This window comes from Cydia splendana, chromosome Z (genome assembly GCF_910591565.1).
Source record: "Cydia splendana chromosome Z, ilCydSple1.2, whole genome shotgun sequence".
Classification (NCBI taxonomy): Eukaryota; Metazoa; Arthropoda; class Insecta; order Lepidoptera; family Tortricidae; genus Cydia; species Cydia splendana.
The window spans coordinates 26,571,592-26,590,112 of NC_085987.1; the positions used below are offsets into that span (position 1 = coordinate 26,571,592).

An 18,521-nucleotide genomic window follows, 5' to 3' on the forward strand; every position below is an offset into this window, starting at 1 on the left:
CTGCCACCACATCACGATGCATCCCACACTCGTTGTTAAGGAAATAATTCCTGAGATTGTACACCTCGCGGTTGTGGAGATCCTTGGCGTTTAGGAAGCCTCGGCCTCCACACTTCCGTGGGATGTACAATCTCATAACTGACGAGCGTGGGTGTAGCATGCGATGTGTGGTGAGCAGTGACCGGACCCTCCGATCCAGGGCGTCCAGCTCGGTCTGAGTCCACCTTAGTATGCCAAAGGAGTATGTGAGTAGGGGCATTACCCAGGCGTTGAAGGCGCGCACTTTGTTGCCTCCTGACAAAAGACTGTTAAGGACTTTTGTGAGCCGACTGAAAAAGCGCTCCTTCACCGACCGTCTAATACCCTCGTCCTCAATACCCAACGACTGTGACATGCCAAGGTATTTATAGGTTTCTGATTCAGAGATAGATCTGAAAGACATTGTCTCAGAGAGTTGTAAATTTGTTGAATTTACAACCCTCCCCCGCTGTACATGCATAACCGCACATTTATCGACACCAAACTCCATGTTGATGGTGCTACTGAAACCTTCGGTGGTTTTCAGTAGCTCCGACAAGTCTTGGCTATTTGGTGCAAATAATTTGAGGTCATCCATGTACAGAAGGTGAGAAATGATTTCACCCTCTCTCCGAAGCCGGCAACCTAGTCCCAAATCCTTCAGCAGGGTACTGAGGGGATTGAGAGCTAGGCAGAACCATAGGGGACTCAGACTGTCACCCTGAAATATTCCTCGCTCAATCCTAATAAAATCCTGCGGGTCAGGGGGGTCATCCCCGCCTCCTGGTTGACGAAGGACTGTGGTCCACTGCCTCATACACGCGCTTAGGAAGGCTCTCAAAGCTGCATCAACTTTATACAACTCTAAGACCCTCCCCAACCATGAATGAGGCACCGAATCATAGGCCTTCTTGTAGTCAATCCAAGCGGCTGAGAGGGCCCCCTTGTTCCGCCGGATTTGTTGGCAGATGGTCATGTCTATGAGGAGGAGCTCTTTAGTACCACGGGACCCAACCCTACATCCATTTTGAGCGGAAGCCAGAATATTGTTTGCGACAATGTGCGCGTTGATTATTATTATTATTATTATAAACGATATTTTAGACTTCTAAGTACATAGGTATATACACCGATAGATAGTTAAATACTTTGGTCTATGAGACGATATCCTTCTATTCGCGCCTACATTTGTCAAAGGATCACGCCGAATTTAGCCTACCATTCGATAAGCATATATATGTCGTAGGCCGATCGTAAGATCAGGCAGATCGTAATGTTCCTGTGTAATGTTTTGACGATAGTCACATTAAACCAATACATAGGTAGGATAGGTTCGTTAGGTTGCTTCAGATGCCCGAAGGGCAAACTGCCCAGAAATAGGAGCCCGCGGGGCTCCGTCGACTCAGGGAACGAGTCAAAGATTTTCACGTTTCACGATATGCCTAGGAATTTCACGATATGCCTGATCTTACGATCGACCGCCGACATATATATGATAAATTTAATCATATTTCTTACAATCTCATACATATATTAGATTCCAACGGACACTTCTTAGTAACAAAAATAAGTAAAAGAGTAATTAAACCAAATCAACACATCCTGCGCCATTACATAGAATCAATGACAGTTTATAAATGGACGTCTAGAGCTAAACAAAAATGTATGGCAGCAGAATACATTTCTACGATGTTCCTGATGGTTGATGCTAATAACGCTTACTTATAATGTTCTTCAAAGAAAAACATTCATACCACTAACGACATACTGTTTTAAGCACTAAGTATCAAAATTGCAAACAGAACTGCGATACAGTAAAAACTTTTTTTTCCAATGACTTTAATTGTAACATGCCCAAATGACTTACGTCAAAAGTGAATAGCGTGTGAATAGCGAACGAATATAGAACGAATAGAGTCGCTATGGATTGTGTTTTCATATTAATTATTACATATTTATTTGATGGTATTTTATGAAATCTAGATGAGCACCAATTTACAATTAACTTTCACCGGCTTTCCCTATTGGAGTCGTTTATTTCTTCTTTAAAATTGATTATTGTTTTTTTTATAAAACGTTATTTGATATCAGGGTATGAATAACACAAAAATAGGTTTAAAGTAACTAAACTAAAACACGAATATTTATACTATGTAGACTTAAAAATACATTAAAATACTTAAACTAAAAGTAAAGGGAAAATGTATATCTAACTTATTTATAAATTGCGTATATGATAAAAACCTACAACTTAAGAATCCTAATTTATTTGAAATAATTTAAGTTTATTATTAACTGCCTTTTAGGCAAACATAAACAAACATTCTTTTTTGGAAAAGTTATTGAATTTATTATAACAATCCTGTGATGGTTACTATATTCCCTTCTCTCTCTGGAACTGAAGTAAATATGTTTTCACCACACCAGCTCGGAAAGGCTTACTTTGCACTTCAAAAACTGATAGCAAAGTTGCATTTTATTCACATGTGAGGCAAAGTAATCAAATGCAAATTTTGAGTTGTTTTCTTATGTTTGCTGGTAGAATTGACTTTTAAATGATGATTTTGGATGATAAATATTTAAAAACATTTATTTGGATTTGATTTGGTTTGATTTTGTTTGATATTTTACATTAAATATTTGCTTCGGGTTGGTGTGATGAAAAATGTTGTGATTCACTCGGAGGCAAATTTTGTTTAACCCTCGTGCTTTGAAACCCTCGCAACGCTCATGATTCCATTTTCGAACCACTCGCTACGCTCGTGGTTCAACTTTGGGATCTTTCGTTTGCTCGGGTATCAATATTAGCACGAGCGGTTAAACAACAACTTTGCCCCCTTGTAAAACAAATAACTATTACTTAAGTGATTGGTTTTACAACATTTTGGATGCTATAACAATTTTTACTATAATATAGCTCTAACTGTTATACTCTATTCCGGTTCGCATGTTATGGCTTATTAATTTATGGAACGTGTATTAAATGTATGTATTATCATAGGTATTTAAAAAAATCTATTAACCTAATATCAACTCATTCGATTTTTGTTCCTTGACAGCCTTTCTAACCTCAAAATCGTAGAGAAATCCCGCTTTTATAATGTTCTGTGAAGTGTCCGTGAATTTCAAATTACTGTCGGGACTTCCATTTCATGTTTAGAGCCTGATAATATACCTCCCATGTTTAGCGAGTGTTGGGCCAAACTTGTATGGGAGCGAAACATCATCCTTTGCCGCCTTTTTCTACTGACAAGATCTGCTTGACCAACTATAGATGTTTCTTAAAAAAAAATAAAAGAATGTTTAATTTAAGTAAAATGAGCCACCTTAAGGTTTTAAGGCACTTTCCGTCCAGAGCCTATTATTTTTTTCCACCCAGTATAGTAGACAACCATTTCTTTCGACTCAATAAAGTTTTACAGTGGAAACTGGACTGTATTAGAAAAATCGCTGGTAACCCAGGCGACACGTTTTGAGTCATCGCAACATACTAAAAAGCAAAATTTGTCAAAGTAATTAAATGTATGCCAAAAATACCGACAAATTATGTTGAAACAATGAATATCAAAACAAAAGTCATAAACCAATCATCATTTCTTTAATTGGCAACTTTAAGAAAGGGACAGATAGATAGATAGATTTAAGCCTCTCGCTCGGCACGTTTTTCTCATTCCTCCTAGTCAAGCTAAAACAAACTGTATAATGATAGTAACAGAGTACAGTGTATTACATATTTCACTTTTTCCACAGTATCCTGTCATTATTCATTATAAATTAGAAATTAGGTATGTGAAATTGTACTGGCGTGCGGCTTTCAAACCTAAGGTCGCGGGTTCGAACCCCGAACCGTGTGAGTTTTTGTAAGTAGGGATCTTTTTTTAGTGGTACTTAAATAATTATAATGTGACCTAGAGTCCTAGAAGATATAACAAATAGGTATGAATAAATACTTACGAATAAAACTTTTCGTAATATTAAAATAACATAAGTAATTATTTTATTAATACACATATTTCAATAATTTTAATTTATTTGCGTATGAAACAGACAAGATTTATTTTAAAATTTTAATTATTTTATTTTATGATTTATTTTTATATTACAATAAGATAAGCAAAAATAGATATTAGAGATTTTTATAGATATTTTCGAAAAAAAAATACAAAAAGTTGAGGATGGTTCAGGTTAGAACCGAAGATCGGTCACTCATAGCCCTCATAGGCGACGCAATTTTCACTGATGCCAAATATCACACAGCCACCAATACATTACAACAACTGTCGAAATTTCCTAACCCGTTGTAATTGTTCAAAGAGTATATATTTTGACTTAGCTAAGCAAACACGCACACATGCGTAACGTATAGGCCTGTAAAGATGTCACCACTTGTAGTAGACCTCCGATTCCGTTACTACTCAATGGAGCTACGACTCATCGTTTATTGGATATGTAAATTTTACGTAATCCGGAGCGCTGCGCGATTTGACATAGGTCTTACCTCTTTGAGGCCCGACGGCCATCTAACATTACTGGCATAAAGGATGCACTTATGACTTTGACGCATGACAGAATGAGAAGCCGAATTGCGTAAAATGGGCGTTTTCAGTTGAATTCATAAAATCAAAAACGATGATAAATCCGTCGGTATAATGATAATAAGTAAATATTCTTTGCTATGACAATTAAGACGAGATGAAAACCTTTACTTTAAAGTGGATTATGCTGGATATGGATGTGTTTTCTAGTTGCACTGAGGTACTTAAGGAAAATGAAGAGGTAACTTTGGATTTATTTTCTATCGAGAAAATTTTAAGCATTCGTGTTTCGACTAGCATGAAATCTCTTATCATATAGTCAAAAAACATATATCCGAAAATCACATCTGTTTATTTCCGGGGCTAGCCACTGCCACCTTTCTAAGATCCTGTTATTTTGCGATGCACAGCCTTACGGTACCTTTGCCCCTGCTAAATATTGGAGCGGCGTAATAATAGCGTAAGCGCCAGCCGCCATAAGGTACCTTTTTCCGTGGAACGTCACATATCTTTACTATTTCATATCTAGTGAATCTCTAATTCATTTCCCGAATCGCGCCGTTAATCGCAAACATTGTACGAATAGTTTTTTCATGTTTATGAATATCAAATTGTTTCCTAGTCAGAATTTAGGGTGTTATCATGTAGAGGGGCTGGGAAAGAGGCAGGAAGGGGGGACACAGCAGCCAGCACAGGCACGGTGGACCCCACGCGGCATCGATTCGGGGCCGGGCCGGGACCGACCGACCCCGTGCACCCGAGCACGTGGCGGAGAAGGGGGCGAGGATGGCGGGGGCCGCGTACGTGACGTCACAGGGCACCGCGATGCCGCAGCGAGTATCGATCGTTCCTGTACTCCGCATTCATTCAAGCCGACGGTAGGAAGGCTGCACCTACCACAGATGCGGTCTGCATTACGTGTGCCATGCTATGAATGGTGTTTGCCGGCCGCCATTCACTTACTTTACTAACATCGGATTTCCATACCCCATTGAATGTATTAGGTACGAAAAGTCAAAATTGAATAGTAATAAATATTAAGCAAAAAAGCCAAATACTTGTCAGTCTGTCGTCTGTATCGAAAGTCCTTCAAAGTTATTTACAAAGAGCTTTTTACATCTTTCTGAATTTAATACCTAACTGACGACAGGGATGCTGCAATACGTAGAGATATCTCCACGGTGTCTTACTTATTGCGGGATCTTTGTCGTCAGTTACTAACTTCAGGAAACCACCTCTTTAACAAAGCAAAATTACTATTACGGAAAATATTGAAACATTATAAATGGATATGTACGGTCAGAACTGGCCCTTGTGTTTTCAACATAGCGCATCCCATCATTTTTCAGTAGCAGTTAGGAATATCACAAAAAACAAAAAACATATTACTGGCAGCAGGTAAAGAAAGTCTTACGGTGCCTAAAGAGAAATATTAACGCCGTAGTATGAAAAGAAAGGGCGTAAAAATGATAGGTAGTAATTTGTGTGCCTATAACCTTGATTGTACCCAAAACATTCATAATCGCCCCACATACGCCAAGAATGTGAGAGGATAAAAATAGCTGCAGAGCTATCGTTTATATCCGTGTGAAAACGGTAAGACATATTTTAAATTACTGAAATGAGTTTCAGTTTCAGAGAGAAAGCAACAACCACCAACAGCATTGACTGTTTTATAGTGGTACATAAAATTGTAGAAGTTTATTAAGGGTGCCAGTGCCAACTGAGCTTCAACGGGCGTCACATGATGCAAACATCCATACATCCATTCCATCTCCTGTCGCATAAGTGCGTCCTTTGCGTTTTGTTATTTGGAATACATGTACTGAGTGTAACATAAAGAACAGTGGGCTGGACATTTGGAAGGCGTGCGCATAGCCGAAGTGAACACGTAGAGGCCCTTTGGATACTTTAATGCAGCGGTCGGCAACAAGCGGCCCGCGAACCTCTCGCTTGCGGCCCGCGAGCCTCCCTGGTTATTTTGTATGTAATATTGACAAACGACAATGTCTGCTAAAGTCACAAATATTACCAAAGTGCGGCCCGTGTCAACTTTGTTAACTACTATGTGATGTGACCCTTGGCTGCTAAAAGGTTGCCGACTGCTGCTTGATGAGAGGTAAGGGGTATACCGAGCGGGTACTGCCCTTGCCCGTGTCATGGGACGCACAGAGAGTTTTTTTGCAATTGGTACTTCTAAGGCGGAGTCGGCACTCGTTGGTAGTTTTAGACGGCAGTTCTTCACTAGTTAGTCCGTCATCCCCCCTGGTTCCTCCGAATCAGGTGGCATGCATAAACGCATTTCCATTTCCCCAATGTAAAGAAAAAAAGGTACGTAACACTATGTAGCTGTCTGTGGCTATTATCATTCACATGTCTCCTGTGTCGACACCTAAACATTAGCTACCGTGTAGTCATTTGATTTTTTTCTTATCTGTAACTGAAAGGTTTAGCCTGCAGAGGCTCGGAAATGAATGGTTTGTTCTTTAAGTAGTCGGTAGACTCACCCAATGGTCAGACGTCCGTTTCTATTGCTTCGGCAGCATGCAGGTTGTTGACGCGGACGGTGCAGGTGGTGTGGCGGCGCGTGGTCGGCTCCCGGCGCTGCGCCGCGTCGTGCGCCGGTGGCTGCGCGTTGTTGATTTGCGCCTGGCGCTGCGCTAATCGCTGCGCTTGCACCTGTTGCTTCTTCTGAAGCTCTTGCTGTTGCAACTGCCATGACAAGTAGGGTTTAAATGGTAAGTATTTAGCAAGTTACATAAGTAAGCCAGTTGTGTAAGGTTAAAAAATAAGCCTAAACATAAGTAGCCAAACTGACCGTATTTAGGTAGGGGGAGCTTAGGAGACTTTTTCGGGTGGGAAACATGAACCAATTAATTTAAAAAGTGCCTAAATAAAAATATGTATTTATTTTATCTGACTCCGATACCTAACGATACCTATTTGTGCATGACTCGTGGTTACGTGCATGCTAGTAAATATTTTGATTTTGGCCGTTTTTTTATAAAATTTCTGTCTAGTGACCCCAGCCGGTTATCGTTAAAAGCATGAATGTCAACTTATTTATAGTTAATTTGGATAAGCACATACCTACCAAAACGTTTTAGAATGATAATAACGATATTTTAATTTCTAATGCCGGTCTGGCTTTGTGAAACGAGACGAAATATTTACACCTTTATCGTATCAGAAATCACATTGAAATATATATTTATGTAAGTACTTACCAATTTTATCCAAAATGGTTTCATGACGACCAAATAAAGTTAACACGTCAAGTCATTAACGAGTGTAGATATTATAGGCAACTTAATAATATATGGATGAGATTATGTTACCACAGTTTGTGTACGAGTAAACAGTAGGGATTTAAGAATTGCACTGCGAAAAACGTTGCGTTGTCAGTAGAAGGTTATGAGGTAAAGTAGATGTATATATGTACCTGGTTAAGACGCAGAGCGTCCTGGTGCTGGAGGGCCGCGAAGTCGTCCATGTTGCCTGCCTCGAGCGCCGCCTGCTGCTCCAGCAGCAGCTTCTCCTCCTCCTGCAGCCGCCGCAGGTTCTGCTCTAAGTGCGGGTCCGCTACTAGAGCGTTCTCGTCCAGCTCCATCATCTCTGACGACGAATCGTCGCTCATTGACGACTTCTTCTGTATCGGCCCTGAAACTGCAGCAAATGGTCATGCGCAGATCAGATGATATAGAGATTGAAACCACAACCAAGCTAATATACAGCGCATTATGGTTACGTTAATCACACTCTCGTGTTTTGATAAGGGTGTTATTTTTGCTAACCATAAATTGGACATAGGTACAATGAACTTGGAATAGTATTCTAAAATAAAATGTATCTTACAATTTTTTTTTAAATTTTTGTAATATCGCGTCATATTATTATAGCTGTATTCATCCAAATAAATTAAAAGGGAAGTCCGTTTAAGTATTAAGTTACACGTCCTGTTGCGTTAAGAAAAAAGTAGGTATGTCAATGTTGTCTGGTTGGAGCAAACCGAGTTAAATTGATTTCAACAGTTCCAAAATATCGCGAATTTGAACACTCAATGTCTGGCTAGCTGCCATCGCAAGCTAGTAACATTCTAGGGAAAACCCGATTTAATTACAATGAGAACAAAGTTTAGCATCAATTGATGTATTATATTTATATATTTCGGGGATCTCGGAAACGCCTCTAACGATTTCGTTGAAATTTTATGGGGGGTTTCGGGGGCGAAAAGTCGATCTAGCTAGGTCTTATCTCTAGGAAAACGCGCATTTTTGGGTTTTATATGTTTTCCGAACTTTAACCTTATATATTTATATTAAATAGTATTTGCTTCAATTTAAATGCGTAAAGGTAACATTAGACTTTAACTCACCTCAAAATTGTAAGGGACAACTCGAATTAATGTTTTAAATTAAGTATAACAAAATTCATAAAAACCCCAAGTACTGGCTGAATAGTCTGATTAACAAGCTTTGAACCATGCAGCTGCACTGTCAATAACAATTACTGTGATTTATGAAATACGAAACGCACGGCATAATAAAGCACATAAAACAATCTTGACATGTACCTAACAATAGAAGGCATTATTACAAAAAACACCAGCAGGTCTTTTTTTAATATATAATCGTATGTACATAGTTTTATTTTGGACTGTAAAGAATTTCCCAGCAGTAAGCAGAGAAGTCGGTAGGTAAGCACTTCGTGCGGTAACATTTAAAACCTCGTGTTTACGAGAACTTAAAAAATGGCGAGTTCTTTAATATTTATTAATGATTTAAAAAAAAAAAGTTTAATAGCCTGTTTGCAAAATAGTTAAACTTAAGTGGAGTTATATTATTTATGTAAAAATACATTCATTTTTAAATGATTAGGTGAGAACTACTCGACAGTTATTTCAATATTTGAGTATCAAAAAACAAAAGTAATAAAAACTGTATGAGTAATTGAAAGTACCTACAGTCAGCAGCAGCAGTGCCGATGCGAGTGGTCGATCTTCAGATAGGTTATACTCTTAGGGCCAGTTGCACCAACCACAGTTAACAGACTGATCAACGTCACGCAGCAGATATCTATGAAACTTCCCATACAAAATTTAGCGAACGCTTTAACGGTGACAGACGGTTTGGTGCAACTGGTCCTTATTCTCTTAACATAGTTAAAATTATCTGAATATAGGTAAATTTCAATCATCATACTCGCTATCTACTCTACTGTGGCTGGTAACTGTACATTAAGAACTAACAGGGGTAAGCAAGCGGAAGCTAGGGCAAACTAAAATATTAATGTTAACACGTATAAGCAGTCATAACTTACCTGAATTGTTCACATCATCTTAAGGCAAATTATATCTAAAATAATTTTATCAAACTAAATGTAAGCAGTAATTCTAAATCGCAAATAAAGCGATGTTTGTGTATGATAATTATTATTGTAAACAGCTAATGCCTTAAGCTTAGAATAACTTTAAAATTGGAGAAACTTCCTGTCTTCAAGTTCAAGTCTCACCCAAGACAGGTCTCTACTTTTATAATATTTTATTTTAAGCTTAATAGCATCGTTTGCAGACGTTTCTGCTTGATAAAAAATTAAGCTAATGCATTTTCATAAAACTTAATTGAACAATATTGTTATTTATACTTAACAAAAATTTAGGCAATAAAGGGCAGCTACTAAAACAAAAAAAAATCATTTCAATATTTTTTTTAAATGTTTAATACCTTAATGTAAGTAGTAACCTACAACATTTATCACGTAAAATAAATATCTCATTTCATTTATTAAGTAATCGTATTATTTTTTCATAACATATACCGGGTGTGGCCTGTAACACGAGCAAATAATTAAAACATAGATTGTACTCCTCAAACGGTGACACTTTTGTTCAACAACTTTTAAAAATTATGAAGTATTGAGACTCCCCATTTTTCATACAAAATAAATATTATCTTCAATGGACGCCATCGCCACGCCATATCATTGTGATTGACGTTGCTTGTCACGCCTTAAACATAACAAAATTCGCAATACATTGCGTCTTAGAATAAACTTTAAAGTGTATTAAAAATCAAACCACAAGTTATTTTTAAAAGTCTCTGAACAAATGTAGGTCAGTATGAGGAGTACAGCCTACAGTTTAATTTTTTGCTCATATTACAGGCCACACCCTGTATATTGCTAAATAGTAAAAGGTATCCTTGTCATCGTACTTATTTTTGTTATAGAGATATATTAGAAGTGGCCTACATATTTAGTAACGCAAAATCAGTAGGTACTATAATTTATTTATTAAAAAAAATTTGATTGTACCTACTTTTTTATAAATGCGGGGTTGCAACCATAAAAAGAGCACAATTTCATTCAATTATATTTTAAATAGAAGTACTATGTTGTCGGGGTAATGTTTATGTTTATAATGTATGTATAACTGAGTAGGTAATACTTATATTGATCAATTAAAAACGATCCCTTCAAAAAAAGTTTTTTTTTTCTATTTTCCGTTGTAATAGAAACAATGCTTTGCAGTACCGTAAAATGGAGTGAGTAGGGATTGCGTGGAGAGTTGGGTTATGAATGGGGAGAGAAGGGATGCCGAGGGGGGGGGGGGGGGTGAGATGGTTTTTAAAGGCTACTGCTACCTAAATAATGTATTCGTATTACAAATGGAGCTATAGTGATATTCATAATTAGAGTCTGGCTACTGAAATTTTACACAAATGTTTGGCGGGAAATTCATAAAATCTTGGGCTGGTCACACTTTGTGTAGTAGGAATTATAGTTTTGATACTAGAAAATATTTTTAATTTTCTGTGCACACGTAAGGTACCTAAGGATATAAGTTAAATATACGTTGACGTGCACTCAAAGACAGCTCACATAATTTCTACCACTATGAAAAGTACAGTCAACAATAAACACATATGTTAACACTTTCTCACCATATACCATTGTTACAAGGCGAAAAATGAAATGTAGTATAAATAAGACCTAGCTCGATAATACCGTAATATTAATCCATCACCAAAAAAATACATAAGTACTATGCCAAATATGCTAAATGCTAAGTATCAAAATATTTATAGAGCACCAACCTCCGAATTTGTTTACATTTGTTTAGGAGTTGTAAACATTGCAGTTTTTCGTTATACAACGCTACAACTCGACTTTGCACATTGTCGTAATTATTTACCAGCTTAAATAATAGTTTGCGAACCTCACTCAGTATAGACATTATGAATATTATTTAAAATAAATCCATTATAAACCGCAAACAATTTGAATGAATGACATAAATTGACAACTGACTTTTAGCTTTTTTTTTAAATCATAGACAATTGGTGATACAACAACGAAATATTTGTCAACAATTTTTGGCTAGCCAGACTCTAAGAAAAAGAAATCTATCCAACAATGTTCCAAAATGACCTTTGTATGCAATCCCATCTCACCCCAACTACGAGATACTACGGGGGGAGGAGAGATTTTGTGTTTATCGGTAAAGTTATGGCATGGAACTACCCAAAATCATAGAAAAAACTAAAATACAAACGTCCGGAACATTTATTAAATATACCATTCAGTTTACATACATAAAAATAAAATGTTATCGAGGTTTGTATGTCAGTTTTCTCCCTACTCACCCCATTTTACGGTAGTTTAAGTTTTGTAAATTACGAAAATATCAATTTGACTATCATATTTTATTTTTCCATAACTTATATCTACTATTTACAATATTTGAAGTATCTCTTAATTGTTAATATCACAAAGATCGTCCCTGTCGATGAGTGGTCCATTAAACATAAGCACGAGCACAACACTGGCACAAAACTAATAACTACAGCGTATCTCTTCCGTGTCATCTTCTTTTCCACCTGAAATTACCGAAAATAAAACATAAAAGAAAATAAACAAAGAAGCATCGCACATGCAAAAATATAAGTGAACAGCGCAAAATGTCTCATGCGGAAATTTGCATATACCTACTTATTCAAATTATGGCAATAATTTAATGCGAAACGCGTCTATTACTAAATGATTTTGTATAAATTGTGTTAGTTAGATAATTTGCTTTGGGTTGTTTATCAAAGTCTTACAGTGATGTAAATGACTCGACACTCTTTCAAGTGTCGCTTAATTTCCTGAAATGAGCAAGTGTTTAGTACCTGCTTATTTCATAAAATCCTGAATAGTTTGTCGATTTAAACAAAAAGTCTTATAAATTATAAAATAATATTAACATCGGCCGCCCATTGTACATTTTAAGTCAATATTCATTAAAACAAACAAAGTAGCATTTAATTTGTTTCGCAAAATTTTCTAACAAATAAAATTCAACTCAAACTCAATTTATAATAATTATAATACGACTATGTACATCCAAACTTCCTTAGCTATAAAAATAATGATGACAGTTGTTAAATTTTATATCAAAATCTAGTTGGATAGAAAAAGAGCTATCACAATTGGACGCTTAAAAATATATGATCCTAACTATTTAAGTAATAAAAGTATATCATCAAGCCTAATAAATCTTTAGTTAATGTTAAAAAACAGGAAAAAGGTGTGATTGTGTCATTTAAACTCGTTGCCCTGCTCACGTATAGTGAATAATCACATCATGCAAACATGATTATGGTGGACATATAATATTTGCTCGTTAGAATAAATTTTAAACCATACCTATGGTGCAAATATCTGTAATATTACCAGCACGCATTAACACTTTATTATCCTTGTTTTTACTATACTATGGAAGGCATTTCAGATTACTAATATTATATTGCCAGCACAGTCGTAGCGTTACTTCATGCTCACTTACTTAAATAGGGTTCCCCCATGGTCCCCGGCAGGTACGGACAGCTGGTGACGTGGTTGAAGTTCTGGGACTGCATCTCCTCCTGATCAGTCTCGCGATGGTAGAAGTAGTTGAAGTTGGAGACGATGACGGGCACCGGCAGCGCGATGGTGAGCACACCGGCGATCGCACACAGCGAACCGACAATTTTGCCCCACACTCCAACCGGCCTAATAAGAACACGTATTCATTAGACAACCATATACATTATTTTATTATCAATTGTATTTACAGGTAACATTTAAATAAGACAGATAAGATTAGCTACGACTGAAAGATCAGTCTATGATGTAGGTTATGAAAAAGATGAACGCCGTGACGGTGAACATGCGTTACTTGAATGATGTATTCAATAGGTATGTACCTAATAGGAACACGTCTACTTGCACATACACCTACTTGACATAATTATTAAAAACAATATAACGTTCTTATAAGAAACAGGTAGTTATCATCGTATTATAGAAGACCATTCGCAGAGCAAAATAAGATTATCAAATAATAACAATTTCATTCATCACCTTTCACACTCGCTAGCTTTTTACTGTTTCTAAAATTGGGCATTGCAATTTATCGCGTTGCTTATTGAGTTTAGCGCCAGCGACTGCATGCAGTTAAAGTGCAAAACATATTAAAACGTATTGGCCATCTTATAATAGTTTATATTGACATAAACTACGGAGAAACGATATAAAGATAAACAACACGTCTCTTCTCAGTTTTGCACTTTAATCGAATGTAGTTAGGTTAAGTTGAACTGAAAGTAATAATACGTAACAGAAACCTACAGAGTGAAGATGTTGCTACGATATGAACACTACGACATGAGTCAACATATTGCAATCATGCCTAAACATCGCCGAAATAAAACACTGCAATTTTCTCTATCGAAAATGGTGTAAAAGCTATTTTATTCAGTGACAGGAAGCTAATGATGACAAAACAAGCGATGCTAAATCTGAACACCAATTTTACATAGTAGGTAGCCTTATTTAATGTAAAATTTACCGCTATATTCAAGACTGAAACAAACGCAACCAATCCATAGAATGTTTATGGTAGGAGAAACAGACAAACATTGGTACAAAGGTTTTAAGGTGATTTCAAGCAAAATAATTCTAATGCCCTAGATGAAATTTGTTCGAAAACGTGCGTTCAATATACATGACCACCACCATTTTCGATGAGCTAATCAAGTCACAACATTGAATTACAAGGGGTAGGTAACATTTATTTTATAGCAAGCATTACAAAGGAGCATACATTCGGTCGTGGGCTGGTATTTTTACGTACACATACATTTGTTTCACTTCAACTCATTCGAATTGATTAAGTACGTCAACTGTGCAGTCGACTTTGGGCTATTATTCAAGAATTAAATTATACTAAAGTTGAAGTGTCTACAATAAAAGCTGTTCCACTCATAAATACGCTTTTGGAGGGGCGATTGTCACACCGACGACAGCACACAATCATTGATTGAGAACAGTAATGTTGGGGTATCACATTTAGGGAAATTTTACAATAAACACGCTGCCATGTAAAATTGTAGGGGTTCAGGAAGAGAACGATGACAAACAGTAGACTGTCATTAAAAAAATAACAAGACAGAAACGAACTTTCTTGAACGTGCAATAAGTATGTATAATATATTATGATAAATAGTGGGTAGAGTGTAAAGTGATCGGTTAAAAGTTCTAAGCGAACCGACAATAAAATCATAGTGAAGCATAAGTTACATGACGTGGCGAAAGAAAATCACGAACGTGTTATAACGTCAAATGTGTGGAGTATAGTAGGGTAAAATGAAATGACGAGAAGGCGTGGATGAAACATAGGGTGATGTCGATGTATCATACGTCATGTCTCCGTATCCTACGGTCGTCATTGTCACGACCGCCCACCAAAACGCATCAGGTATGGATTTGAAGAAGCTGTTCTCACTTCCGGCTTCAGCGAAGTACACCGCAGATGAAAACAGCACCACACCTTTAAGAACAAGCACACACCAACGGCGAATACAGTGCGACATACAGGCCAGGGAGCGCTTGCGAGCGGACGGGGGCAGGGTGGTGCGCGACGCGGGTTACCTCATGTCTCCATAGCCGACGGTGGTCATTGTAATGACTGCCCACCAAAAGGCATCAGGTATTGACGAGAAATTAGTATCGGGGCAATCTTTATCAGCAAAGAAAACAGCGCTGGAGAACACGACCACCCCTGCGAACACAAAGTATGTTGTGTACGCAAGCCTCAAGCCCGCGTCGCGGCCTCGTCCCGCCCGGCACCGAACGCGCGCTGCGCGTTTCCTTCCGCAGCTGCTCTGCTTCAGACTGATACTCCTTTTTACTTAATCTCAACACGTTTATTCAAATTCCAATAGGTTTTTTTAAATTATGAGCTTGGAAATTATATCAACGCTTAACGTTACGTGTGTGGACTGGGGATATTTCTTTTAATTGTTAAGTTATATAAGATTTTTCGATTCGTCATAATAAAATTTCTTAGATATCACGTCTTTCCACTCACCTATGAACAGGAAAAATATCAAAAGTCCAAGTTCTCGCATCGATGCTTTCAATGTTCGTCCCAAGATTTGCAATCCTTTGGAATGACGGGATAACTTGAAGATTCTGAAGACTCGTACGAGACGAATCACTCGAAGTATGGCGAGACTCATGGCTTGGTTAGTCGATTTGTCCTGCGGGGATACTGGCGCCCGGGGAAGGTTCAGTGTGTCTTCCTCTTCGGCGACTACGGTGGCCAGAGTGATGAAGTAAGGAATGATAGCTATTATATCTATAATGTTCATCACGTCTCTAAAGAAATTAAACTTGTTCGGACATGCTAAGAACCGCACTATCAATTCGAACGTAAACCAGATTATACAGAGAGTCTCAATGAGGAAAAAGGGATCAGTGATGTCGGGCACTTCATCCTCTTCAATCTTGGTACCATTTGTTGTGGTGTTAAAGACCTTGTAGTGCTTAAATTCTGGAAGCGTTTCCAAGCAGAAGATGACGATAGAGAGGAGGATGACAAACACGGAGATGATGGCAACTACTCGGGCAGCCTGTGAACTCTCAGGGTATTCAAACAGAAGCCAAATCCTGCGCTGTCGTTCGTTTGAAGGGAGAGGCTTCTCTTCTTCCTTTATGAAACCTTCATCCTCACTGTAATAGACGTTATATAAATTTGTTCAATATTCCTATAAAAACTACAAATTTAGAGACTATTACTACAAAATCATGAACAGGCAACTCTCAGTAACTCTAAACACACTAAGCGTGTCTATGTTGTTCTTGAAAAATGGAATAAGTTTATGAAAAAAAAAATATAAACAAATTGTTAAAATTTGATGTGTACCGGAATTTGTTGGTGGCTTGCTCGCCAAGTTCGTAAAACTTAATTTCCTCCGAGAATACGTCCAGTGGAACATTGACCGGACGCCGCAGTCGTCCGCCGCTTTGATAATAGTATAGGATTGCGTCGAAGGAGGGTCGGTTCCGGTCAAAGAAGTATTCGTTCCTAAAAAATATCACGAATATACATAATATTCCGTACAATTTCCTTTGATATCTCATATTCATTGATTGAATGATGGAGCTTAAAGGAGTTGGGATGTAGTAGTTTAATCATTTTTACTAATGCATTTATATAGCTGATTATTTACACTAGGGATTAGGGACAAAACCTAATAATTGCTTAGCACTGCATGCCACGCATTGTGGCTTTTGTAAGAGTAACATTTCTGATTATTCTCATAGTAAGTTACTTTTACATTTTAGGTAATATATCGTCCTATTACTGCAAATACCTATTAACTAAGTGACTTTATGACGAAAGTGGTTTTATTAGACCTTTAGAATGAATTATTCAAGCTTTACAAACTGGTAAAACCCATTTTTTGATACTACCTTTCGTTCCGAAGATAGCTCGAGCGTAAGGCAACATATTGATGATTTTGTAGCATTATGTACTGGAAGAAATTGAAATGTGTATGATAACACAATGATTCATGTGTTCTCCTCCAAGTAAAAACTGTTACCAGGTTTTAACGTGTTTTTGCATAATCATTATTCATTTTATGAAATTATAACCATTGTATATTCTAAAAGTAGCTTCTATGTATACATATTTGGTATTTGCGTAAAAGATTATCCAGCAAATTATTTATTTTATGCCAAGCTAAATATACTAAACATCTTTATATTGTTTTGTCTGAAGATCTACGTATTCATTAAACTGCAATATCTTTCTGCCAAAAATCTGTACAGTGACTTAGTAGGTTTTGCATGTAACTTTATTCCAATGTTAACATGTAGTTACTTTGTACAGGCAGACCCTACTAAGTGCGCTTAATACTAGCTTCGAACAGTAGCTAACTTAAAGTATAAGTGGTTTTACCTGTAAAAAATATTGGAATTTCTTATTGTAAGCTCCATAATTTTACTGAATAACTATTACTTATTACAGTGTTTTCACTAAAGAAAGTCGTCCATACTATTCGCCACATTAATACATTTTGCTTTTCAGCTAAATTTTCTGCCGTATTCTTTTTTTACCTTCATGTTTACCCCCCTTATGCGGAAGACAGACTAATACTGTGTTTTAAATAAGTTTAAACAATCAAAATAGTGTTTTTGGTGAATTTTGTGAATCTAAAAATTTATACAGAGTGTGACCGTAAACTCATTATTTGATAAAAGTTTTTTTTAATTTAAAATTTAAATTATACGTGTTCAGCAAAGTATGTTGTTTTACTGCAAATTGGCAGCACGTAGTAATAAGTTATTGGTATTTGAAATGAATAAACTGAAACTTTATTAATGTATCTATCTCATAAAATAATATGCTACAAAAAAGTTAATAATCGTCTTCATCACTGCTGGATTCTGATGCTGCAACATCCGGAACTCGGTTAATAACGGAACACAGTTAAGCGAGCGAAATCAACCATGATATTCTTCAGGAATGACGCCTTTATCGCAAAAACTGAGTAAATCCTTTTTCTTTGCTGCAGAGATCGCCGAGAGTTTATCGTACATTTTTAGGGTTCCGTACCCAAAGGGTAAAACGGGACCCTATTACTAAGACTCCGCTGTCCG

At 37.0% G+C, this 18,521-nt stretch overlaps 1 protein-coding gene and 1 long non-coding RNA gene across 6 annotated transcripts in view; one reads left to right on the forward strand and one right to left on the reverse strand.

The window, feature by feature from the left end:
- The window catches only part of LOC134804781 (potassium voltage-gated channel protein Shaker), a 189,491-nt gene that overhangs the window by 13,526 nt on the left and 157,444 nt on the right, over nt 1–18,521 (reverse strand). For 2 of the 5 annotated variants that reach the window (XM_063778013.1, XM_063778016.1), the window contains exons 4-8: nt 16,780–16,941; nt 15,943–16,586; nt 15,273–15,402; nt 13,378–13,583; nt 12,242–12,430 (exon numbers count right to left, since the gene is read on the reverse strand). In XM_063778013.1, coding sequence (XP_063634083.1) covers nt 12,387–12,430; nt 13,378–13,583; nt 15,273–15,402; nt 15,943–16,586; nt 16,780–16,941 — 1,186 coding nt within the window. In that variant the 3' untranslated portion in view covers nt 12,242–12,386. Of the gene's footprint in view, nt 1–7,060; nt 7,266–7,995; nt 8,220–12,241; nt 12,431–13,377; nt 13,584–15,272; nt 15,403–15,503; nt 15,634–15,942; nt 16,587–16,779; nt 16,942–18,521 lie in introns of those variants that run through there. The other 3 variants (XM_063778017.1, XM_063778014.1, XM_063778015.1) reach the window with 3 other exon arrangements.
- LOC134804932 (uncharacterized) overlaps nt 1–18,521 on the forward strand; it is a 297,802-nt gene that overhangs the window by 7,481 nt on the left and 271,800 nt on the right. The gene's annotated exons all lie outside the window — the stretch shown is intronic.